This window comes from Chiloscyllium plagiosum, unplaced genomic scaffold (assembly GCF_037043375.1).
Source record: "Chiloscyllium plagiosum isolate Xiang-an unplaced genomic scaffold, Cpla_swu_hap1 HiC_scaffold_10, whole genome shotgun sequence".
NCBI lineage: Eukaryota > Metazoa > Chordata > Chondrichthyes > Orectolobiformes > Hemiscylliidae > Chiloscyllium > Chiloscyllium plagiosum.
The window spans coordinates 8875210-8902966 of NW_028270148.1; the positions used below are offsets into that span (position 1 = coordinate 8875210).

The 27757-nt window shown below is 41.9% G+C and overlaps 1 protein-coding gene across 1 annotated transcript in view; it reads left to right on the top strand.

Annotated features, from left to right (window-relative positions):
- Positions 1-27757, top strand: part of LOC122552587 (collagen alpha-1(XII) chain-like) — a 275375-nt gene that overhangs the window by 171463 nt on the left and 76155 nt on the right. The window contains exons 45-50 of the mRNA XM_087991107.1: positions 2810-2953; positions 4272-4436; positions 5791-5829; positions 6910-7048; positions 11422-11564; positions 13575-13684. Of these exons, the coding sequence (XP_087847233.1) occupies positions 2810-2953; positions 4272-4436; positions 5791-5829; positions 6910-7048; positions 11422-11564; positions 13575-13684 (740 nt within the window). The remainder of the gene's footprint in view (positions 1-2809; positions 2954-4271; positions 4437-5790; positions 5830-6909; positions 7049-11421; positions 11565-13574; positions 13685-27757) is intronic.

Genomic DNA, 27757 nt, shown 5'->3' on the forward strand with positions numbered 1-27757 from the left:
CTATAAAACTAGGATCCTAAATTGAAGACAGTCACTGATAAATATAATGAAAAATTCAAAAGAAACATCTTAACCTAAAGATTGGTGAAAACATAGGAGAAAGATAAGGATGAAACATTCAAACACCCTTCAGCCAGATGTGCCCAGTGAATAATCCAGACCAGCCTCCTCCATGGGTCCCAAACATTTTGCATGCTGCCTTCAGCCAATTGCACATGAAATCAAGAACCTACCTGACAATGTCTAAAATTTTTTAATTTAGACATTATAGGTATGTCCTGTACACAAAAAGCAGGACAAATCTAACCCAGACAATTACTGCCCCATTAATCTACTCTCAATCACCAGTAAAGTGATGGAAGGTGTCGGCAACAATGCTTTTGGCTTTGCAATAACCTCTCAGTTTGGGTTCTGCCAGAGCCACTCAGCTCCTGACCTCATTACAGTGTTGGTTCAAACATGGACAAGAGAGCTGAATTCCAGAGGGGAGGTGAGAGTGACAGCCCTTGACTGTTGCATTTGACAGTTTACGGCAGCAAAGAATCCGAGCAAAACTGGACTCAAAGGGATTAGGGGGAAAACTGTCCACTGGTTAGAGCTATACCAAGCATAAAGGAAGATGGCTGTGGTTGTTGGAAGTCAGTCATCTCAGCTCCACGACATCTCTGCAGGAGTTGCTCAGTGTTGTGTCCTTGATCCAGCCACCTTCATTGCTTCGTCAATGGCTTTTCCACTATCATATCTAACTATTAGCCCTTGATGTTTTATCGCATTACCATTATCAAATTCCCCACTAACTATCAATATTCTGGGGATCACAATTGATCAGGAACTGAACTGGATTCTCCAGTTAAATACAATGGCTACAAGAGTAAGTTCTCATAAAGTAATCCCTCATACCTGTTAACAGCGTAGTGAGCTTTCTCTGGACTGCCTCCAATGCCAGTTTATCTTTCCTTAGATAAGACCCCAAAAAGCTTCACGGTATTCCAACTACAGCATGTATAATGCCTTGCATACATTTAGAAAAACATCTCTACTTATCTTCTGAATGCCACCCAGGACAAAGCAGCCTGCTTTATTGGCACCACAGCCATAAAAATCCACTCCCTCCACCGCCGACACTCAGTAACAGCAGTGTGTGCTATCTACAAAATGTACTGCAGAAATTCACCAAGTCTTCTGAGAGAGCATCTTCCAAACCCATGACCACTTCCATCTAGAAGAACAAGGGCAGCAGATACATGGGAACACCATCCTCTAAAGGTCCAAGATACTCACCATCCTGACTTAGAAAAATATTGCTGTTGCTCAATCTTGCATTCCTGCCTTTTCCCTATAACCCTTGATTCCCTTATTTCACGTTTATTTCATGGACATACTTCATGACCCACCCTCAATAGCCTTATGTGGTAAAGAATTCCTTCACTGTTGCCAGGTCAAGATCTTGAAATTCCCTCCCTAATGGTATTGTGGGTCCAGCTACAGCAGATCGACTGCTGAGGTTCAAGAAGGCAACTTAGCACCAAGGATGAGCAATAAATGCTGAGTCGGCCAGTAACACCCACATCCACATGAATGTACTAAAATAAACAGAGGGAATAATTATGGTCAATAACATATCAGCATTAGGCAAGTTAAACACATGCAGGAGAAGAGGAGAGGGTGAGGGGAGACTTGTACAGAGCATAAAGGTAATATAGAATATTAAGGCAATATGATCTATTTTGGACTAATTTGCATTGATTAATATTCCATTCATTTAAATATATACAAAGTAATACCCTACGCAGATGTTAAGCTTTTGTCTCCTAATTCTTAATAACATGATTTTTTATGTTGACATGAATAGGGTAAGCTTTTCAGATGACAGTTATAAAGTATGACACAGCAATGATTTATACAAAACAAACCACTCCATTATTAATAGGATACATGTGGTAAGTGAGTGAGTAACAGCAGCAAGATGCAACTCATCACCTCAAAGTCATTGCTTAATTCCCATGCCGGTCTGAATTTCACCCCTGGTGTTGCTCTCTCAGCAAAAAGACAGGCAATTATAAATTTGATGAAACACTTGTTGTTAATCGTGATTAATGATATCCCTTGAGAGGGCTGTGGGAACCTTTTTGACAACTCACTCAGATTACATTAAGTCTGATTATTAAAATACTTGGGCTGGAAGTTGCACTTAAAAATAAACTAGATCATCTGTTAGGGATTGACTAAGGGACTCGACCCTGCCCGATCTCCAAACCAAATAGTGTCATGGGCACACTTATGGCCACCTGAGTGGGCAAATGGTGATTCAATTTATGTTTCAATGTAGCCAGCTCCTCTGGAGGTGCAGCACTTCCTCAGCTGGGTGTGTCAGCCTGGACTTTTGCATCCACATCACTAAAGTAAGGGTTGAAGCCCATGACTTTCTGACTCCAAGGCAAAAATATTAACAATTGACACTGGAGAAAAATCCCTCCACTGGCAAATACTATGGTTCTAAGCATGAGTTTGCCTCAGTCTCAATCTTGCAACTTGAAGTGAAGGAAAGAAATCTCAGCGTTAAATCTCTTCCTGTTTGCTTTCATAATTAAGAGCAGAATGTACTTTGCCTGTAACCTCCTAGCTTTCCTGGGCAATGGGATCTGACTCAGCAATGTCTGAACTTGGTTTTGCTTGAAGCTAAATGGTGTTAAGTATAGAATGATTTCTGGTTGTTAACAGTCCAGTCTGTCACATTCGCAAATGCAAAAAATGAGGCAGAAAGATAATGTACAGCTGATTTAAATCGATCTTCACTTTTCTGTTCCAGGGCGAGCTCTCAAGTTTCTACGCGACCATGTCTTTGTTTCTCAAAATGGCATGAGAAGGACTGTACCGAAAGTTCTCGTTGTTGTCACTGATGGACGTTCACAGGATGAGGTTAAGAAACCTGCACTTTTGTTACAAGAAGCTGGTAAGTGTCCTGAAAGATGGCTGTACCAGTCATTGATCTTATCTGAGCACTAAGACACAGCATTGGTTATTCTATTGTGTCATTAGTCCAGTCCTCAGTCTTTTGCTTAATCTGAATCATTCAGTTTAATTGGGAGGTACTTTCTGTTGTACGATGAATCCTCACTGTAGCTCCTCATGTTGTATGAGCTAGAGGATGGATTTACAGCCACCAAGCTCTTTTTTGCAAGGGATGGATCTACTGGAGCTGTTTGGTCCATTGTGGTCCAGGAAATTCACCTGGTCATCCCACATAAAGAAGATATAGGTATTGCATGACAGCAATTATGCACAAGAAACATTAATATGATAGATATTGTGACAGAGACTATAAGAAGATGTTAGTTCTCACTTTTTCAAAGTCTTAACCCATTCTCCTACCAAATTCACTTGGTATCATCATAGTCGGTGATCCTTAAATCACTCCACAGAATTAACCGTTACACACTTATACAGCACTTGCCTTTTCTTCCATATCATAGTCAAAAAGTGTGGTGCTGGAAAAAGCACAGCAGATAAGGCAGCATCTGAGGAACAGGAGAGTCGATGTTTCGAGCATAAGCTCTTCATCCCTGATGAAGGGCTATTGCCTGAAACATCGAATCTCCTGCTCCTCGGACGCTGCCTGACCTGCTGTGCTTTTTCCAGCACCACACTCTTCGACTTTGATGCTCCAGCATCTGCAATCCTCACTTTCTACTTGTTTCCATATCACAGTGTCCATTTAATTGTTCTGAAGTGAATGTTTCCAGAAGTGATGCAGTAAATCATTTAGCTTCTGCACCTAAAGCGTTATTTTAAAACTGAGAGTTCCATGCAGTGAGGATATAAAAAGAACCAAAACATTTTTTACTGAATGATTAGTAACCTGAGGGTCACCACACCTCAGGCAAGGGGAGAGATTCAGAAGGTGGAACCGTCATGGTAACGTCAGCTGGTCTAGGAATTGAACCCACTTTGTTGACTTTACTCTGCATTGCACACTAGCCATCCAGCCAACAGAGCTAAGCAACTCCAAAATAAAGTAAAATGGCCATTGATCCAAATATCAGTGGAGAGACACATCTGGTGGTGGTTTGATTAGAACAGTGACAAAGGTTGCTCTCTGCCACTACTCTTATTGAGTAACTTGTAACTCCCAGGAAATAAGATGGAGGACTTGATGAATCAATGTTCTTTTTGTTTACCGCCTAGCAATTTTGGCATTCTTAATGACAGTCCAACCACAGTTCCTGGCAATCTCTGAAACTGAAGAATTGTTGATTTTTCCTTCCTTGCAGGTTACAGTGTGTTTGTTGTGGGGGTGGCTGATATTGATGTCACAGAGCTGAAGAACATTGGCAGCAAACCCAGCGAAAGGCACCTGTTCATCGTGGACGACTTTGATGCTTTTGCAAAGATTCAGGATGAGCTTATCACCTTCCTTTGTGAAACGGCTACTTCTAGTGAGTATTTCCATCCATTACAATGATTGCCTTCCTCTCCCTCTCACTGTCAATGTAACAGCTATGGTATTCATTAGCATTCCATGGAAACTAGATAGAAGCATACATAGGAATTCCTAGAATAACTGCATTACAATGGTCCACCAATTAATATAGGCAATTGACAGATGTAACAAAGGGCTGTTAGCACCAGTGGGACCATTCCTGCAGTTGGATTAATGCCAGAATGAGAATCATCAATGGCAAACAGTGGAAAGGAACACAATGTTTGCTGTTAGCCAGCTCAGTTGTGTAAGCAGCATGTCATTGCCTATAAGCCTAATGCGAAATGCATTTCTTGCTTTGTTTCAGTCAGGCCTCCTGGCTTGATAACTGGATTCATCTGTGACTAGAGAGAAAGTCTTAAGACAATTTTGCATTGACTCTGTAATTGGAAAGAAGGCTTCAAGACATTTCTTGTACTGTTTCTGGAAGCTTTTTTTAAGTATCTGTTCTTCAATGAAAAATGACAGTGCTTTCTTGTTGCTGTAATCATAGACTTGCAGCTAGTTGTGCTTTAGAATGAAAAGATTATTGGTAACCACCAGCATTCTCATCATTTTTGATGGTTGTTTCTTGGTAGTTTGTAATAGCCCACATTTTTGGTTACTTTCATTTTACCGCCTTGTCCTTAAGTGGCCATTATTGACTGTTGGCAAATGGTTTGGCGATGGGTGATGTCTTAGCTGAAGCCAATTTGATGTGCCCTTGGAGTTGCAATCAGAACAGCATTGAATACCACACACACACACCCCATTATTTCTGTTGAGACCCCTCTCCATTTAAGGGATTAGGAGGGGGGAAGCTCAATAACACTTCTCACCATGGATCCTCAATCACTCCGAGAAATTCCAGAAAAGTGGCTCATTGTCAGACAGTGCTATAGTGGTTTAATGGTTAGCACTGCTGTTTCATAGCACAATGGTTTAATTCTCTGTGTGCACATTCTCCCCCTTGTGTCTGTGTGGGTTTTCTTTGAGTGCTCTGGTTTCCTCCCACCATCCAAAGATGTGCAGGTTAGGTGGAAATGCAGGGTTACAGGGATAGGCCAGGAGGTTGGGATGTTCCTAAGGGGGTTGGTGTGGACTTGATGACCTGTTGCCACACTGTAGGGGTTCTATGTATGTACCATCAAAGTTGTTACTAATGACTGAAAGAGAATCCTTGCAGAAAATCAATCCCATCATTTCAAGGTTCCCCTTGTCTTCATGTGCTGAATACACGGCAGTGTTTATCTGGTGATGTGTTGGTATGGTTAGTCCATGTATTCTTTTGAAAGAATGTATGTTAATATTTCTTTTCTCTCATGTTACAGCTTGTCCACTGATTTATCTCAATGGATTCACTACTCCAGGTAGGGGACACATTGCGGTCACAACTGTTCCCTTTCTGAATCTGTCATTATCTCACTCCAAAGAATTTGGTTGAAGTTAGGAGTAATGTACTAGTACTGCAATGGAATGTTCATTGTGATTTATAGTATTTGGATAAATGTTGGTTTATAGTTTAAAAATTATGACCTAACATTACAAGCTGTTTTTTACACTGCACATGCACAATAAATTAGCTCTTTCCATCATCTCTCTGCTCTTCTTTCTAAACTCTCTCTCCTTACTTGTGTTTGTCTTTTCCTCTCGCATCTTTTAACTGTTTCACCCCTCACCTCTCTTAACATCTCGCCAATCTCTTCCCTTTCCACTGCTCTGCTCCATCACTCATTTCCCGCCTCAGGCGACTGACTGTGTGGAGTTTGCACGTTCTCCCCGTGTCTGCGTGGGTTTCCTCCGGGTGCCCCGGTTTCCTCCCACAGTCTAAAGATGTGCAGGTCAGGTGAATTGGCCATGTTAAATTGCCCATAGTGTTAGGTAAGGGGTAAATGTAGGGGTATGGGTGGGTTGCGCTTCGGCGGGTCGGTGTGGACTTGTTGGGCCGAAGGGCCTGTTTCCATGCTGTAATGTAATGTAATCTAATCTAATCTCTCCATTTCTGAACACTCTGTCTCCTCTTTACCTTTCTCTGTCTCTCTCTTAATTCTCTCTTTATTCAATTTCCACCTCTTTCATGATCTAGTTTCTGTCATCTCTTTGTTACTTTCTTTTTTGGCCTCTTCACTGATGTCTTAGGAAGTATTCATTCATAAAGTTACTTGCGATTACTTTAGATATAAAATGGGAAGTCATGGGGCCATCCAAGGAGGAGATGGCGAGGGCCTGGTTGAGTTTCAACAGAATTCTGTTAAATTTATAAAGAGCAGCAGAAGCAATTACAAGGAAAGGCTGAGATGTCAGTCCCTATCCGGGAGTAACTAATCAGAATCTTGTTGAATCATCAGGTCATCGAGTTATTCGTAGAATGTGAATTGAGTGGTTCTTTTACACCATCCAAATACAATGACAGTGACTAACAGGTTTCCGTATGTTTCCCTGTTCTGAAGGTTACAGAATGCTGGAGTCATTTAATCTGACGGAGAAGGATGCTGCATCAGTCCCAGGTGTTTCTACGGGACCAGGGTCTTTCAATGGCTACACAGCTTATAGCCTTCATAAGGATGCACACCTCCTTCAACCTACCATGTAAGTCCAGGTGCCACCACTCACCAGGTCTTGTTCTCTCACAGCTGAAATCAACAGGTAGCATTCTTGTCTCAGACAGAAAGCTGTGAATTCAAACTCCATGTCAGACCCTTCAGCATATCATCTCAATTTAGTGCAGTAACAAGGGAGTGCAACACTGCTAGAGCCATTTCTCAGGTGAGACTTTAAACTGACAACCTCTCGTGCTAAGTTAGTTAGACATTGCTGACAAAAGACATGAAGTTGCAGATTTTTGTGTTGTGCTGATCACATGAACAAGAAAACCAACTTTCAAAAGAAAGTAACAGGTTCTACAACATGAGAAGCAAGAGATTAAAAACGTGTTGCTGGAAAAGCGCAGCAGGTCAGGCAGCATCAAAGGAACAGGAGAATCGATGTTTCGGGCATAAGCCTTCTTCTCCTGTTCCTTTGATGCTGCCTGACCTTCTGCGCTTTTCCAGCAACACATTTTTAAGCTCTGATCTCCAGCATCTGCAGTCCTCACTTTCTCCAACATGAGAAGCAAGGCTGATTTGTCAGACTACCAGACAAATATTTATAAACAATTTTGTTCCAGCAATGTGAGTCCCCAACTAAACGTTGGAGAGCTGGTGAGAACTCCATGTCACTTCTGAAGGGTGACAGCTCTCTAGTCTCAGTGGCGCCACAGGGAGCAGTGGCTGCTGCTAGTAATGCACCGTGGCCCAATCCCAGGATTGATCGATTCATTGATTTATTTATTGTGTGTACCGAAATACAGTGAAAAGCTTTGTTTACGAGCAGTACAGGTAGATCATAGTAAGCGAGGATGTACAGAATAAAAGGAGGCACACAGATAACTTTGCAAAGGGTGTACATGAGAGATCAATGTTTGCAAGACCAGCATTATTTGAGGTTAGAGGGTCCATTCAACAGTCTAATAATAACGAGGAAAAAGCTGTCCCTGAATCTTCTGGTACGTGGAAGACAGCTTCCTTTTCACAGGTGCGAGAGGATGGGGAGGGGGGAGTCATAGAGGTGCAGGTAGCCAGAGAGGGGGGTACAATGCAGCAATGCCAGACGTTTGCACAGGGATAGCTGCCAGCAGTGTCCACTTGCATTTTCCCGATGCTGGTTTTCGTCATTAGGCAGATTGTGCCTATCAGCCAGGCATGCAGGATTCCCACATCAGGCTCTTTCCAGTCCCAATTTAGTTTGGGACAGTTTTCCCAATGTTGGGAATCCGATGGACATACTCACAACTGACTGTCTTGACACCCTGCCCCTTCTTGTCATCATACCAGCTCTGATTGTCTCCCACTAAATCTAGCCTTGTAGTTCCCTTCAAAACAACAGGTCACAGCACTTCGACAGAACATTTCTACAACTTAAGGTAATAAGAACCAGAGCTTTCACAAGATGACAATTTACATGATCTGGAAAACATCACCTGAAAGGACAGTGGAAGCAGATTTAATAGTTATTTATAAAAGATGAAAAAAGGAAACATTTACAAAGCAGTTGGGAAAGAAAAGGAGAGCTCTTTGAAAGAACTGGCCCAGCCGCTGACACTCTATATGGACTCCCTCTGTGTTCTTTGAGTCTCTTACCCAAGCCCATTTCTTGGAATGCTGTTATTGTTACAGAGAAGGGAAGTTCTCATAAATCTTGGCAAAATGTTTGGAAGTGAAAGGACAATGTGTGATTGTACGGAATGAATCTGCACCAAAGATGAACATGGATGTGGGCACGTTATACCTCAAACCTAGTGAAATATCATGACTAATTAATGTGCATGGGATTTGCTCAAGGAAAGCCAAATCCACAACTATGCTAAATAAAAGGCTTGAAATGATCGACAAGTGGTTAACCAACCATGCTAAGAAACAATTGCTCATCGCATTTCATATTTAGCCAATTCTGTCATACTGTAAAAGGTCATGTGTGTATAAGACCCCTCTACTTTACACACTGACTCTCTCTGTCACCCTCCCCTAATCTTTTATTCCGCAGTTTTTCTCTCTAAAAATACTAGGAAGGATCTTCAATCTTCAGTGAAACTGTTCATTTTCTGTATTTATTTACACAGTATCTGCAACCCATCTCATTTCTCCTTTAAATTGCTCATTCTTGCATAATCTTTTACTGTCTCTTGACATTGTCACAATAGTTTTATATTTGAGTTCATTAAATCCCACAACTTGTGAATTTGGGTTTTCTAGGAATAATTATTGACTAAAGCAGTTGAATGGACTCAGTAACAGAATGACTTTTGGAATACTGCGTTCAGTTCTGGTTTCCTGCTGTAGGAAAGATTTTGTTAAACTTGAAAAAGTTCAGAAAAGGTTTACAAGGATATTGCCAAGGTTGCAGGGTTTGAACTAGAGGGAGAGGCTGAATAGGCTGGAGCTATTTTCCTTGGAGCGCCGGAAGCTGAGAGGTGACCTTAAAGAAGTTTATAAAATCATGAGGTGAATAGCCAAAGGAGGGTAGGAGTAGGGGAGTCCAAAACTAGAGGGTATAGATTAAAGGTGAGAGGAGAAAAGTTTAAAAGGGGTGTGAGGGACAACCTTTTCACACAGAGGCTGGTTGGTAAATGGAACGAGCTGCCAGAAGAAAGGGTAAGGTCCAGTGCAATCACAACATTTAGAAGTCATTTGGACAGGTACATGGATAGGAAACATTTAAATGGATATGAGACTGGTTCAGTTGAGGATCCCTGGTCAGCATAGATGAGTTGGGCTGAAGAGCTATTTCCATGCTGTATACCTCCATGACTCCATTACCTCTAATGGGTACACAGAAGTTAATCTGAGGAGTTCAAGGTTGAATGGTTATATAAGGTCTCTGTAATGCCAATTAGCATAAGAAGATAAGAGCTAGGAGCAGGAGCTGGAGTAGGCCATTCAGCCATTTGAGCATGCTTCTATACCAATCTGGCTGATCAAACCTAGGTCTCAACTCCACTCACTCACCGGTTTTCCATAACATTTTAATCCATTACTAATTACAACCTGTCTATCTCCTCATTCAATTTACTCAATGTCTCAGTATCCAACGCAGTCTGGGGTAGAAAATTCCACCCATTCATGACCCGTTGAGCGAAGTAATTCCTCCTCATCTCTGTTTTAAATCTACTACCCCTTATTCTCAGAGGGCATTTGTTAAGATGCCCGTCAAGAGATTTGTTACAAGAATTACAGTATCCTGTATTGACGATACTGTAATGCTGACATTTGGAGCTTGACTGGATTGATTGCATTCTTGACAGTAAGAAGCTGGAGGCTGTAACTCCATTCCATTGTCTTAAGCACATAATATGTATCAGCAATACATATTGTCGTGCAATGCTGCATTATGACAGTCCTGTTCTTCAGAGTAGATGATATACTGAGGTTATATATTTTCTGTTCACAGTTTTAAATATCCATTGGGAGCTGAAGAACATTGGAATAGGAGTCGGCCATTCAGCCCCTCAAGCCTGTCCTGCCATTCAATGAGATCACCTCTGATCTGTAGCCTAACTTCCCTTAATTCCTCTACTTAACAAAAACTGATCCATCTCATAGTTACAGCCAGTTGCTAAGACGATTGAATTTGCTGCATCAAACCTCTCATTTGAGGCGATATCTACAAAACAGTTTTATTTTCTTGAAAAACAAACGATATCAAAAGATGTAAGGAGTGAACAGCGAAGTGAGGCTTGTGAAGAAAGGGAACTTGATGGGCCAAATGGCCTTATTCTGACTCTCAGCTATGCTTACCCTGTGGCTTCATGTAAACAAAGGATGCACCCCAATATTGAAAAAGAATTGACAAAGTTTCACCTAAGACTGACAATGTGTATTACAGTGCTGTTTAGCTAGAGCTTTCCTTGACTTGCTTACTGGTGCTATCTTCCCCACTTTCTGAATTTGGATGAATAAATTCATGGACGAGACATGGAAGTATGTCACATTTGCTATTTTCAACAATTTTTGAAATTGTGAAGGAAAGTATTTTGCTCAAAAATACCATTTCTTCACAAATCTCAATGGCTTACATTGTGTAACTAAGAGAAACAGAGGCTGTTGCGTCCATATTCACTTTCCCCATTCAATGTTTTACCGATATCTCCCATGTCTCACCTTACCTTTCCCCTCATAGCCCTGTTGCCAAATGAAGGCTTACTTCTCAATTGAAACTTTTTCTGCAACTTCCTCAGAAATGATTAATCAAGCCCAACAGAGGCCAGATCTTTGGAATAATTAAATTCATTCTCCGTTTCCAGCAGCAGTTATGGTGACTGAAAGTAGACATTTGAACATTTCTAAATATTGTGTTAAGGTGCTATAACAATGCAGTTCTTACTTTTATATCGCATCATCTTTTTGTTTATTTATCTTACCAAACAGAGACATTCACCCTGATGGTCTGCCGCCAACCTATACCATCATGATACTCTTCCGACTTCTTCCAACCACTACCTCTGAGCCTTTTGCCATTTGGCAGATCACAGACCAAGATTATAAACCAGAAGTCGGAGTGCTTCTAGATGGTGAGCTGTGGTTTCTAATGCTTGAGCAAGTAGCTGTTTTGTAATTGAGGAGGAGATGGCCTAGTGATATTATTGTTAGCTCATTAATCCAGAGCCCAGCTAATGCTTTGGGGACCTGGGTTCAAATCCTGCCAAAGCAAATGGTGGAATTTGATTGTACTATATACAGGTTGTCCTGATGTAATGTGGATTTTGTCAATGCAAATTGAGTATAATACAATTGGTGAATTTTGGACATTGTTTCGATAACATGAACTTCCTACTGAATGGGTATAGTGATCTTCTACAGCATGATTTTCTGCAGATGTTTTCCCTAGCAAGACTTTCTATAGCACAAGGTCACAGAAGAAAATGACTCTCACATTATAGCAGAATGACCTGTACCAGAATTAAGAGTCTCATGATGACAATAAAACAATTGCCTAATTGCTGGAAAAGCCCATGTGGTTCACTAATGTCTTTTAGAGAGCAAATCTACTATCCTTACCTGATCTTGCGTACATATGACTCTCGACAGTGACATCCACATCCTGTGAGTGAATTTGAAAAATGGATATTAGAGCTGTAGGTCACTAGTGAGATATTGGATCTTTCTGTCGTTCCTGAAGTCTGCTTTGATTTCCGTTTCAGTTGGCAGACACATTGAATCCATCTACATATTTCAAGACATGAAGTACAGAAATTGCTGAACTTGAATGCTGAACATGTGCAATAGGTCTATCGGCATCCTGTGTTTATTTACTCTTATGTTGTGGGCAATACTAGCAATTTTTATTGGCCATCTTTACTTGCCTTGGATCAATGAAGACATGCATAGTTTGGGACTGGAGTAATGTGTAGAACAGACTAGGCCAGGGCAGCAGATTAACTTTCCCTGAGGAATTTGAGTGGAGCACTTGGGTTCATATAATGTTCAGTAGTTTCCCAAATTGAATTTAAATTAACCAAATTCTGTAATGCGATTTAAAAGTTCCCATCCTTCTTAAAAATTATTTCAATGCTGCATTCACCCAGACCTGACAGAATAATGGTATGAAATCTAAGAACTTTAAGGGAGCTTCTACCCAAAGAGACCTATATAGTCCAAAAGGTTCAGAACTTATTAGAAATACAGGGCCAGGAATAAATGATTCAGCTCCTCAAGCCTGCTCCGTCATTCAATTAAATCATGCTTTACCTGGATCTTAACCTTCATTGGTAATCCCTTGATCTGCTTACCTTACAAAACGTTAGTCAGTACTCCACCCAGCCACATCCTTAGGAAGGGAGGAATATTGGAACAGGAGGAGGCCATTCAGCCCCTTGAGCCTGCTGCACCATTCAGTGAGATCATGGCAGATCTGTGGTCTAACAAAATATACTTGCCTTTGATCTATAACCCTTAATACCTTTGCTCAACAATAATTTATCCATTAAAAAAAAAGTTCCAAGGAAGGGTCACTGGACCTGAAATATTAACTATGAATTCTCTCCATAAATGCTGTCAGACCTGCTGAGTTTTTCCAGCAATTTCTGTTTTTGTTGTTGTTGATAATTCATCTCTCTCTCAGATTTAAAGTTAACAACTGATCCAGCATCCACTGCCATTAGTCAATGAGAGTTGCAAACCCCTCTCACCCTGTGTGTGTGTGTGGAAATGTTCTGAACATCTCTCCTGAATGGTCTGACCCTAATTCTCAGACTATGCCCCCTAGTTTATCTCTACCTTTCTAACCTTCCAAATTCTGAAGAAAACAGCCCACTAATTTCCTTTTCTCTCCAAATCTCAATTGTACTGTCCCAGGTCTTCCATGAATTGTATTCCGATAATTAAATACTCTTTGCACACAGAGTCTGTCTGGTCTTTTGTTAATTTTTTATTTCCAAATGCCTATCTCCTGGTGTTTCCCACCTTGCAAAATTCTGAACAATCTCCCTGTGTAGTTTGGAAAATGGATAAATTCAGTAAAAATGTTTTTTTAAATGTATAAAATAAAGTAACACTTATTAATGGTATTCCCCAAACCATAGGCAACAGCAAAACACTGTCATACTTTAACAAGGATGAAAGAGGAGAGTCTCAAACAATCACGTTTGACAATGAAGATATGAAGAAACTCTTCTATGGAAATTTTCACAAGGTCAGTGTTTATTTATCTTTTATTCTGCTGATGACTTTTTAATTCCCCCTCAGTGCAGCCTGTTTATATTCTTGTGATTAGGTCATTATGTTGCCATGAATCATTGAGGAGACAAAATGTGCTGGAATGTAGCCTCTGGACACGTCATGTGGGATGCCTCACAAATTTCTGTCTGCAATTCTTCTGATTTTTATTCCACTTCTTTTTGAAGGTGTTGACTCTCACCAGGGGAGGCTTCATATGCCCTGGCAGACCCATCATGACATGTCGGAGATTGACATTCTTCTAACCTGGGTTGACAGGCAGGAGGCTGGAAGAACACAGCAAGCCAGGCAGCATTAGGAGTTAGAAAAGTCAACGTTTGGGTATAACCTGAGTCCCAAAGAATGGTTACATCCAAAATGATGACTTATCCACCTGATGCTAACTGGCTTTCTGTGTTCTCCCAGCCTCCTGCTTGTCTATTTTGGATTCCAGCATCTGCAGTTTGTTTGTCTCTAACTAATTCTTCTGGCCTGTGCATAGGCAACACAGCATGGAGCACAGAAACACCATATCCCACCCTCACTGCGTCCTGTATAAAATCCAGTACAAATAAGGAAGCGGGCAAGTACAGCTCAGTTTGAAATGCCATGCCTTGTCCAGAGTTACTGAGGCCAATTGGAACACATCAGTTGCTACCTTAATTAAGATCAGGACCATCCTTTATTGTGGAGTTAATGACTCAACACAAGTCTTCTCAGTTTCCTGTTGGACCTCTCCCGTGAAATATGTAGCCAATCTTTATTCTTTGCTTTACAAACTATCATGAAGTGTAACATTGTTTTTGTGTCGTTTTTCCTTTCACTCATTTTTTTTATAGTTGGACTTTTTTGTTTTTTTTTACCACCCGAAGTCTGCATTTCATCTGACCTACTCTAGTGGAAATTCAATGACCCAACACCAACAGCGATCCTACCTCATGTTAGAAGCTCAAACTTGTATTTATATATACCAAGTCCTTTACAACCTCAGGAGATTGTAGAGAGCTTTAGAGTCAAGGAAATACTTTTGAAGTATCACGATTGTAATGTAGGCGATATTGCAAGTAATAGCAAAATACTGCTGGAAATCTGAAACAAACACAGAAATGGCTGGAGAAACGCAACCAGCCTCACAGCATCTGTGGGAAGAGAAACAGAAAACCTTTCAGAAAATGGGTCATACCACACTCGAAACAGTAACTCTGTTTCGCTCTCCACAGACACTGCCAGACCTGCTGAGTTATTGAAAGTTGCATAGGGTCAACACTCAAATCATGTACTGGAAGTTCACAGGAAATTAAATTAGTTAGCTGCTTTTGTTCACTGGAGTGAAGGCAGTATGCCAACTTTGTGCCATCAGCTGATTTGAATAATTTCGACATTGAGCTAACATGAACTCTGCTGTTGATTGGCAGGGTCTTCAGTTGGAGCCAATATCACAAAAGCTTACTTGTGCAATCTGCATTGCCTAAATCTAGCTTTTCACACCTTTCTCCTTTGAAATACCTGACAATTTAGAACTTGGGGCCAATCAGTAGAAGAGGAGCAAGGCTCTTCAAAGCAGACTTCTTGAAAGACCGCAATTTCCCCCTAGACTTGATCGACGATGCTCTCCACCGCATCTCCTCCACTTCCCGCTCCTCCACCCTTGAGCCCCGCCCCTTCAATCGTCAACAGGACTGAACCCCACTGGTCCTCACCTACCATCCCACCAACCTCCATATACATCGTATCATCCGTCGTCATTTCCGCCACCTCCAAACGGACCCCACCACCAGGGATATATTTTCCTCCCCTCCTCTATCAGCGTTCCGAAAAGACCACTCCCTCCGTGATTCCCTCGTCAGGTCCACACCCCCCCACCAACCCAACCTCTACTCCCGGCACCTTCCCCTGCAACCACAAGAAATGCAAAACTTGCGCCCACACCTCCCCCCTTACTTCCCTTCAAGGCCCCAAGGGATCCTTCCATATCCGCCACAAATTCACCTGCACCTCCACACACATCATTTACTGTATCCGCTGCACCCGATGTGGCCTCCTTTATATTGGGGAGACAGGCCGCCTACTTGCGGAACGCTTCAGAGAACACCTTTGGGACACCCAGACCAACCAACCCAACCACCCCATGGCTCAACACTTTAACTCCTCCTCCCACTCCACCAAGGACATGCAGGTCCTTGGACTCCTCCATCGCCAGACCATAGCAACACAACGGCTGGAGGAAGAGTGCCTCATCTTCCACCTAGGAACCCTCCAACCACAAGGGATGAACTCAGATTTCTCCAGTTTCCTCATTTCCCCTCCCCCCACCTTGTCTCAGTCCCAACCCTCGAACTCAGCACCGCCTTCCTAACCTGCAATTTTCTTCCTGACCTCTCCGCCCCCACCCCCACTCTGGCCTATCACCCTCACCTTGACCTCCTTCCATCTGTCGCATTTCCAACACCCCTTCCCCAAGTCCCTCCTCCCTACCTTTTATCTTAACCTGCTGGACACACTTTCCTCATTCCTGAAGAAGGGCTCATGCCTGAAACGTCGATTCTCCTGCTCCCTGGATGCTGCCTGACCTGCTGCACTTTTCCAGCAACACATTTTCAGCTCTGATCTCCAGCATCTGCAGTCCTCACCGTCTCCTCAGTGATGGTAAAGTCACATCATCATTTGATTTCAGACTTGCACACCAGCTCAGATGTTGTCCATAAATTTACAGGAGAGCACAGTGCAATCACTGGTCACAAGGGGCCTGCAGATAACAGGGGGTAGGAATATCAGACGGTGAGGATACATTCACTGCTGAGGATTCACACAAAACATGTCTCCCTAGACATGGTAGCGGTGTTCCTGAGAAACATTACCCGCCTCCCAATTCTTCCCTCTTCCCTTTTCCAGCTTGTTTTGCTCTGAGAGGACTTTGTTCATTCTTATAGTGTGTTCCAACGGGAATGTCAGCTACTGCACCTATGCCTGGCCATAACTATCTCATGCAGGTGTCTTGAAGTCAGCAAAAAGTATTTTTTAACTCATGCCACACGACTTCCTTTAGAATGTTGATGTTTGAAACACTTTTCAAAAGCATCAAACAGTGAGAGAACCACGGTAAGGAAAAAAGAATGACTAGCATTTACAGAATGGTTTTCTAATATTACTGGGATGTGACAGCCTGGTATGATCAGAAAGCCAGGTAATGTTAAGGGCATTCAGGCTGAAATCCCACCAGACCTAGAGGGAGAGGTGGCGGGAGGGTGGGATGCTCTTCGGAGGGTCAGTTCAGACATGATGGGCTGAACAACCTTTTTCAACACTATAGCGATTCTATAAAATTTGGGGGTCATCAGAAACGTAGATGACAGGCAACACAGTAGCCTATGGAACACACCCCCCCTGCACTTATCCCTGACTTCCTTCTTCCCGTACAAAGAGACTTTGTTTAACACGTAAGATCTCCAAAAGACAAAACTATCCTAATAACAGTAATGCCAACTTATGTCACGGGCCTGCCAAAAAAGACACAAGAAAAGACTTACCTTCCAGCTCCTGGATCCCTTGAGGAGATAAGTTATGACTGGTCGCATTTAGGACCCAGCCTCTCATTGGCTGGGAAGTCAGTGTTGAGTGCAGTGATGGAGCAAGACCCTTAAGCTGATTGGTGGGCAATTGGGTGAGTTAAACTGACAATAGATTAAATAATTTAATAACAATGAGTGAATTCTGCCTTCAGTTAATGCTTCAGGTTGGTAACCTTTCAACAGGACTGGGAAACATGATAGACATCATCTGATTAACTATTTAAGTTTAGAAAATACCAAAGTAATCAGACTTCTGACCTGCCTTTTTGTGGGCTCCACAAAGTCCTGGAAAAAAATTGCAGTACAAACATTTTCTGGTTCAGCATAGTCCAGAATATTTATCAATGCCACATCCACTCTGTTTAAGAACAGATCTGTTGCTTTTAATGTTTTCCCCTTCCTCTGCTCACTCTATCCCAACACAAACTAACGTTATCCCATGGAATTATTGAGCTGCCTCTCTCATGGGACTTGGCTTCATGTCTTGCTTTAAGTCCATTCATTCCCTGGCCTTTCATTCATCGATCTTTGGCCCATGCCCAGTTCCCCAGTCAACAGCTTCCTTCATTTCACATTTTAAAAATAATGTGGCCAACAGTTTCACTTTCACTTACAGATTGGTAATATACAAAGGGGTGGAAATCTGAGTTAATGGGCTTAGAGATAGTGCACAGTATTTCCCAACTTAGCATTTAAAACAAGAGTCAGGCCCTGCCTGCTGTCATTGGTCAGCTTTGTGTTTTGGATATTTTACCATGTTAAATAAAGCTGAAAATGTGTTGCTGGAAAAGCGCAGCAGGTCAGGCAGCATCCAAGGAACAGGAGAATCGACGTTTCGGGCATAAGCCCATTCCTGAAGAAGGGCTTATGCCCGAAACGTCAATTCTCCTGTTCCCTGGATGCTGCCTGACCTGCTGCGCTTTTCCAGCAACACATTTTCAGCTCTGATCTCCAGCATCTGCAGTCCTCACTTTCTCCATGTTAAATAAAGACCATGCCATTATTTTAGCAGCAATCTTGATCACACATATTTGATATTCCCCTGATGAAAACCTTGTATTTACTTTGTCTATTATGTGCTCCTGTGATTTACAAGAATTCATCGAGGTATTATGTTGAAAACCTCCAATTTCTTCTGTTATGTTTTCCTAATGATTTTCTTTTATGTTTTCTGGCAAATTACATGTTTTATTTCTTGTGACCTTAGTCAAGAAAGAAAATCTTGCATTTGCATGCATCTTTTATGCTATTTGTGTGTCCTAAAGCACTTTATAATGAAGTACTTATGCAATGAAATCACTGAAGTAATGCAGGACAGTGTAGCTTCCACTTTGAATATAGCAACCTGCTACAAAAAACAATGACATGATGACCAGATCATCTGTTTTCATGATAAGAACATAAGAACTAGGAGCAGGGGTAGGCCATCTGGCCCTTCGAGCCTGCTCTGCCATTCAATAAGATCATGGCTGATCTTTTCATAGACTCAGCTCCAATTATTCACCCTCTCACCATTGTCCTTAATTCCTTTACTGTTCAAAAATCCGTCTATCTTTGCCTTAAAAACATTCAATGAAGTCGCCTCAACTGCTTCACTGGGCAGGGAATTCCATAGATTCACAACCCTTTGGGTGAAGAACTTCCTCCTCATCTCAGTCCTAAATCCTACTTCCCGCTATTTTGAGGCTATGCCCTCTAGTTCTAGTTTCACCTGCCAGTGTAAACACTCAATCTGCTTCTCCCTTATCTATGCCCTGCATACTTTTAAATTTTCATGTGACGCTAATGAGGACTTAATATCAGCCTGGAAATAGGGCATAACAGACTTGCTATTCGTAAAAGTTGTGCAAAGAGATCTTTCACATCTCTCCAGGTGGGCAAATTTGGTTTGATGTTTTATCCAAAGGAAAGTGCTTTCACCAGTACAGAGCATATATAACACTGCATTGGAGTGTCACCCTCATTTTGGGAAGCTGGTCTGGGACTTAAATCCACAACTTTCCAGAACTAGATGCGAGAGTATCCTCAGCGAATCTAAACTGACACAATCACTTGGAAAAAACAAAGAACTGTGGATGCTGAAATTCTGAAGTTACATAATCTTAGGGACTGAATATCTTCTTCCATGTCATCTACCTACCCTGAACCTCAGGACCTGTCATCACATGGTCTGCTTTCAGCCGACTGATGGAGCCCGTTAGCAACTTTTCATTGTCTGTGGCTCATGATTATGCATCCCTTTATCACACACGCGCACACACACACACAACATCTTCTAGTTATACTCGGTCTGCAAAGGAATCATTGGCCTGAAACATTTATTTTGCTTTCTGCCCACTGATGCTACCAGACCTGCTGACTTTCTACAATAATTTAGCAATTCCTTCTGAATATCCTGAGTTTTTTTTTAATACCATTCCTTTTGAACATCACTAAAAGCCATTCACCTGCCTTCTCCATCTCATTTACACAGTAGGTTGACCCCACATGACACACAAGGATTATAACCATATGTTGATTCCTCAACCAAAACCACTGAACCTTCCAGTCTTAGGATTGGCACAGTGGCTCAGTGGTTAGCGCTGCTGCCTTACAGCGTGAGGGACCCAGGTTAAATTTCACAATCAGTTGATTGTGTGGAGTTTGCACATTCTCCTGTGTCCTTGTGGGTTTCCTCTGGGTTCTCCAGTTTCCTCCCAAAGTCCAAAGATGTTCAGGTTAGGTGGGTTAGCTGTGGGAAATGCAGGGATAGGGTAGGGGTGTGAGTCTGGGTGGGATGCTGTTTGGAGGGACAGTGTGGACTTGTTGGGTTGAATGGCCTGCTTCCACATAGTAGGGATTCTATGATTCTGCAGCCCTTTCTTAAAAATTGCCAGGGAAGACTCAAGAGGCCTGGTGGAAAGAATCAATAAGCAATTAACACCCAAATTGCCAGAGATGGCCGAAACTGAGATTACTTCATTAAGCTGAATGGCAAATTGGAAATGGTTCTGCAGAAAGAAGAGTTTAAGCCAAGATTTCCCAAAAGCAGTGTTCAGGAGGCTGAGTGAGGGTCTTGAGCTGAAATATTAGGGACCCATGCTCTGAGGGAGCAATGGCTTGGTGGCGTACAGGGAATGGGATGAGGAAAAGGCATTGAAGTGTTCGATTGGCCATGACTCTTGTTTATATTAGAATGGTGAGGTGTTTAAAATGATACAAACATTGACATTTTGCACTGAAATCAGGAAATATTCTTCCTCACAAATAGTAATATAAATCTTGAACTCTGGTCTGTTCTTCTGGAAAGCTCTTGAGTCAGAGGAAGAGAGATTTTGAGGCCCCAAATGATATAAGAACCGACGTCTTTATGAATACAAAGAGTAATCTAGAAGCAGCAGGACTAATTTATTGGATATAAAGCAAATGCCTTCTTTTGGCATTGAAACAACCCCCTTTCATTCCTGTTTTGTAAATCAAAGAGAGAAATATTAACATATGACACTTATCAAATGATTGTTTTTGGAATCTAAGTGGATGGAATATTTCTAGCTGGAAGCCTTCATTCTGAGGGCATGTTAGCGTGAAGTGAGCAGAGCATGTGTGTCATACTGTACGCCAGTCTTCAGGAAAAAGCGGAATATTAATGGTGTATTCTCTGGCTGTGCTTAAAGGCAAGTTTGTTAATTTCAAATTATCTGTAAATTTGGCTCACAGTGTGCACTTGGCAAACACTATGTAGAAAGAAAAATATCTGAATGAGTTAATGTTTTGCAAGGCTCGACTGGGTGAATGACAGAGTGGAGCAAATTGCTATGAACTTGGATCTTCTCGAATGATAGACCTTGAAACAAGGACGCGCAAAGCAGATTTGTGGAAGGGGAAGTTTAAGACTAGAAGTGAGAGGAGAAAGATTTAAAAAGGACAGGAGTGATTAGTGTGTGGAATGAACATCCAGAAGGAGTGGTGGATGCAGGTACAGTTAGAATATTTGTAAAGATATTTGAATAAACACATGGATTAGGAAAGGTTTGGAGAGATATGGGCCAAGGGGGATGAGTTTAGTTTGGGAACGTGGTCAGCATGGGCTGGTTGGACCGAAGGGTCAGTTTCTGAGTTGTGTTACAGCGAGGTTATGACCTCATTGAGGAAAACATATCAGGTCTTTTTGTCCTGGTTTGATGGTATGTCTATTGCAACTGCCTCAGCAATTCTTTGTCTATGAAAATGAATGTGAAACAATGGGCTGTCTACCTGTGGATTTCCATCCCTAGCTGAACCCAAGTTGTACTCCAAATTGTGGCCTATCCATACTCTTGGAGGAATAATACTGTTCATTCTGAATCAGTTCAGATCGACACATTTTTAATCAGTAAGGGAAGTTATGGGGGAAAGACATGAAAGTGAAGCTGAGGACTATCAGATCAGCAATGATCTCATTGAATGACAGAGCAGACTTAGAGTCATAGAGATGTACAGCATGGAAACAGACCTTTCTGTCCAACTCGTTGATGCCGACCAGATAACCTAACCTAATCTAGTCCCATTTGCCAGTATTTGGCCGATATCCCTCCAAACCCTTCATATTCATATACCCATCCAGGTGCCTTTTGCATGTTGTAATTGTACCAGCCTCTACCACTCCCTGACAGCTCATTCCACACGCACACCACCCTTTGTGTGAAAAGTTGCCCTTTAGGTCCCTTTTTTATATTTCCCCTCTCACCCTAAACCGATGCCTCTGGACACCCCCACCCCAGTGAAACTACTTTGTCTATTTACCCTATCCATGCTCTTCATGATTTTATAAACCGCTATAAGGTCACTCCTCAGCCTCTGATGCTCCAGGGAAAAAAGGCCCAGCCTATTCAACCTCTCCCTATAGCTCAAATCCTCCAATCCTGGCAATCTTGTAAATCCTTTCTGAATCCTGTCAAGTTTCACAACATCCTTCCGATAGGAAGGAGACCAGAATTGCACGCAATATTTTGAAAGTGGCCTAACCAATACCCAGTACAGCTGCAACATGACCTCCCAACTCCTATACTCAATGTTCTGACCAATAAAGGAAAACATACCAAACGCCTTCTTCAGTATCCTATCAACCTGCAATGCTACTTTCAAGGAACTATGAACCTGCACTCCAAGGTCTCTTTGTTAGCAACACTCCCTAGGACCTTACCATTAAGTGGATAAGTCCGCTCTGATTTTCTTTTCCAAAATGCAGCACCTTGCATTTATCTGAATTAAACTCCATCTGCCACTCCTCAACCCATTGGTTCATCTGATCAAGGTCCCATTGTAATCCAAGGTAACCTTCTTCACTGTCCACTACACCTCCAATTTTGGTGTCATCTGCAAACCTACTAACTTAACCTCCTGTGTTCACAGCCAAATCATTTACATAAATGACAAGAAGTAGTGGACCCAGCACCGATCCTTATGGCACTCTACTGATCACAGGCCTTCAGTCTGAAGAGCAACCCTCTACCACCACCCTCTGTTTTCTACCTTTGAGCCTGTTCTCCTGGTTCTCTCTGTATTCATGAGATCCAATCTTGCCATCCAGTCTCCCATGGGGAACCTAGTCAAATGCCTTACTGAAGTCCATATAGAGGCTCTACCTTCATCAATCCTCTTATTACTTCTTCAAAAAACTCACTCAAGTTCGTGAGACATGATATCCCACACATGTTGACTATCCATAATAAGTCCTTGCCTTTCTGAATACATGTAATTCCCGTCCCTCAGTATTCCCTCCAACAACTTGCCCACCACCAATGTCAGACTCGCTGGTCTATAGTTCCCTGGCTTTTTGTTACACCTTTCTTAAATAGTGGCACCATGTCAGCCAACCTTCAGTCTTCCGGCACCTCATCTGTGACTATCAACTTGATGGGCTGAATGGCCTACTTCTGCTCTGGCACCTTGTGGTCTTTTTAATTATCTGGCAATATTTGATGGAGTCGTAACTTCTTTAGATCCCCCTTTAACTTTCAATGCCAGAAGGCCAAGACACAATCTTGTACTTTTCTTCAAAAGCACTCGTGGCAATTTTATCTTGGTTCTAAATCTCATTTGTTCCACACTTACTGAACCAAATAAAAAGTTGTAATTCATCCGGCTGGAGTGAAGGGAAAGTGGACGTGGAAAATCCTAAAGAGAAAAAAGGAAGAAAAAGTGTAGATTTTCAGAGTCTACTGGGCTTCATCGCTTTTAATTACATCATCAGAGTCAGTCGGAGACAGATTCCATACTTTCTTTTCTCTTTCATAACTTGAAACTTGAGTAAATAGAGCCCTGTAAAAGGAAAATATTGATGCGGTTTCCATTTTCTTTTGACTGAAACTTGGCGACGCTTTCAAAATAAGTGGGATATGCAACATAGTTGTTGTGTTTATATTCTGCTCACGTTCCCAAGGAGAACTGAGATCATTTTGAAGTGCGGTTGTGTTAATAATGGGATGCCATTGGGATAGTGAGCCAGTGAGTTTTTGTGCAGTCTTTGTGGTGATAAAGCAGTGTTAGTTCACACTAACTAGTGTTAGTGCGGCTACATTCCAGAACCAAGCCGACTCCCAGCCATTCCGTGGTTATAAGTTTAAGACAGACAACGTCGTATCCCCCTTCACATAATGGCAGATCAACAGCTGGGATGGGTTACCCAAAAAGGCTACTCAAGGTCAGATTCTTGGAATAGTTTGACGACGTGCTGAAAAGGCCTTTGGGTTGATGGATGGCCATCTGATTTGGGGAAATGGAGATTGGGATTTCTCTATCTCAACTTAGCTTGCAGTTGGATAGGTTTGATTTCTGCGGTCTAGTGGTGAATATTTTCATCAATCTGTGAGTTCTTTTGAACAATATTAAGTTACAGAGTTTTTTCCTTTTAGCTTCATCTTCCCAACTGGGAACCTTATCTATCGAGCTGCATGTCTGTTGCCTCTGTAGTATAAAAGATAAGAATGTTTGCAAAGCATGGATCCAATAATGGTTCTCATTGTAGAACAACAGAATGCCAGGAGCTAATTCAAAGCAAATGGAGTTAAGTGAATAGTTTCAGAAAGGGATATATTATTGTATAACACCTGACAATATCCATATTCACTACATGCTTAACTCCTGGCTACTGTTTAACTGTGTGTCCACAATGATTCATTGAGACCTCTCTTTTTTTTGAGTTAGAGGGTTATAGGTTCAGGTTCCAATCCAGAGACTGACTGAGATAATCTAATGCTTTCAATGCAGCACAGAGACAGCACTTTCGGAGATACCGATTTCTGGCTATATCATTAAACCAAGGCACTGACTTGCTTACTGAGAATATATCATAAGGTCTGACCTCTGTTTGAAGAAGAAGGGATCTGTTTTTTTCCTGGATTCCAATAATGATCCATTAACCAAACCTAAAGCAAGTGAAACAAAAAGAAATGTAGATACTGACAAAACAAACCACAAAGTGCTGGAGAAACTCAACAGGTTTGGCACCATCTGTGGAGAGAATGCAAAGTACGCATTTTGAGTCCAGTGGTTCTGAAGAAGAGTCATTGGATTTGAAACCTTAACTCTGTTTCTCTCTTTGCAGACCTGCTGAGTCTCACCTAAACTAAGTGATCAGTTATTATTTCTGCACTGTGAGTGGGTTCTTGATATGACAAATTGCCTGCTAAGTGTTCTTATAGTGGAAAGTAATGTCTAGGGCAATGCAGGAAGCTGATTATAACGTGTTTGGGGCATTCTGGGATTTTGAAAGCATCATAGAGTCATGGAGATGTACAGCATGGAAACATGAGACCCTAGGGTCCAACTTGTTCATACTAACCGAATATCTTAAATTAAGCTAGTCCCACTTGCTAGCATTTGTTCCATAATTCCATATCCTTTCCTATTCATATGCCCATCCAGAAACTTTTTAAATTTTGTAATTGTACCGGCCTCCACTACTTCCTCTGGCAGTTCATTCCATCCACCCTCTGCATGAAAAGGTTGCCCCTTAGGTCCCTCTTAAATCATTCCCTTCTCACCTTAAACCTATGCCCTCTAGTTTTAGACTCCTCTGCCCTGGGGAAAAGACCTTGAATAGTCACGCTATCCATGGCCCTCATGATTTTTATAAACTTCTATAAGGTCACCCCTCATCCGCCGCCGCTCCAGGGAAAATAGCTGGATGCTATATAGATGGAAAGTTAGCGACTTTTGAAATGCAAAGTTCTTTTAAGTTCACTACACACTTGGACGAGAAGCTCACTTTTCTTTGACCAGCTTATTTCCTTCAGGGAGCTGTGCGTCTTGAGAAACAGAATGAAGAAGATTGAGGGTGACATCTAAGACAGTAAATATTTATCAAGCCATGGAAGCTGTGGTAGTTGCCATGAGTTTTGTAATAAGTAAGGGTGAACTCATCCTGTCTGTGGTGAATTAAAGTTCATAATGCATCCCTTGCTTTGGTGGTAACCTTATATTTTGGATAATGACCGTGAATTAAAACAGGATTTAGCAAATTTGCTGAATGCGCAAATGAGCCAAACATGGGCATGCTGACTAAAACAAGCAAAGCCACAATAATCATGGTCTTGTCAGGATGTGCAGCATGCAATCCTTCAGGAAGGGCTACACACACTGAATCTTTCTGCTGTGCAATTGAAAAAAAAGCAGTATCTTACATGAGTTGGCTGCTTATTTCAGCACAGTTTGTCTCAGCACAGTAATAAGAGGGCTGAGGGAAAGGGCAATGGAGTGCTGCTTTGCAAGAATTTAAGAGAAAGTTAATATCCGCATTGGTGGACCAGTGTCTGCTCTATCTTCAGTGGAACTGTGCCAGTTGGCTGCAGATCTGGATTGTTCCTACATTTCCTTGGTTGAGTCGGTCAACAGAATCCTTAATACTGCCTCTGTTCCTGTTTCTGGTACAGGGGCCATTGTATCCGCAATTTATGGACTTTGACCAAGTGGGACTAGGTCAGATTAGGATATCTGGAAGGCACAGATGAGTTGCACCAAAGGGTGTGTTTCCCTGCTGTATGGCATGACTCTATGGCTCTCATGTTCTGGGGACCCAACTTTAAATCCTGTCACAAAGAATGTGGAATTTGAATTCAATAAAAATCTGGAATTAAGTGTATAATGATGACCAAGAATCCATTGCTGATTACCAGGAAAACCTACGTGGTTCATTAATGGAAGGAAACTGCCATTGTTACCTAGTCTGGCCGACATCTGACACCAGACCCACAGCAATGTGGTTGACACTTAACCGACCCTTAACAATCAGTGATGGACAGCAATGCCCTCATCCTATGAATGAATAAAACAAATCACAGTCCATATCAGAGGGTGGGCATTACTAAATTAACTCTATTTACAATATGATTATTGAAAGAAGAGTAGGTTTACTGGTGTTATTCTGTGTAATGACTTTTACATCACTGACCATGTACTGGTATTAGAATCACAGAGTCATAGCGATGTACAGCACAGAAACAGACCCTTCAGTCCAACTCGTCAATGCCAACTTAATCTTGTCCCATTTGCCAGCACATGGCCCATGTCCCTCTAAACCCTTCCTATTCATATACCCATCAAGATGCCTTTTAAATAATGCAGTTGTACCAGCCTCCACTACTTCCTCTGGCAGCTCATTCCATACACGCACCATCTTCTGTGTGAAAAAGTTGCCCCTTAGGTCTCTTTTATATCTTTCTCCTCTCAACCTAAAGCCACGCCCTCTAGTTCTAGAGATATATATAGCATGGAAACAGACCCTTCGGTCCTACCCATCCATGCCGACCAGATATTCCAACCCAATTTGGTCCCACCTGCCAGCACCTGGCCCATATCCCTCCAAACGCTTTCTATTCATATACCCATCCAAATGCCACTTAAATGTTGCAATTGTACCAGCCTCTACCACTTCCTCTGGCAGCTCATTCCATACACATACCACCCTCTGCGTGAAAAAGTTGCCCTTTAGGTCTCTTTTATATCTTTCCCCTCTCACCCTAAACCTATGCCCTATAGTTCTGGACTCCCCGACCCCAGGAAAAAGACTTTGCCTATTTACCCTATCCATGCCCCTCATAATTTTGTAAACCTCTATAAGGTCACGCCTCATCCTCCAACGCTCCAGGGAAAACAGCCCCAGCCTGTTCCAAAGTGTATCTATTTGTTTGGAATGGGTCTTCCTCAAAAGAAATAACATTTCAGCTTTCTCCTTAAAAACTCAAAATGTTTCTGTGGTATGTCCATCAAGAACACGTACCTTCAGATTCATAACTCATGTCTTTGAGTTTTGTATAATCTTGTTGAGTGTAAACAGCTGGTCTCAGAGTAGCAGATAGTCACTGTGATGCAGAATTCTTGCACTTCGTCAATGTCAATTATAGTAGCTGGACTTGGAACAGAGTCAACATCTCCTACCCTATGAGCCTGTAAGGAAACTATTGAGAGAGGAATCGCTGAAAATAACCAAATGGTGGAATTTATCATTTTTAGATACTTCCCGG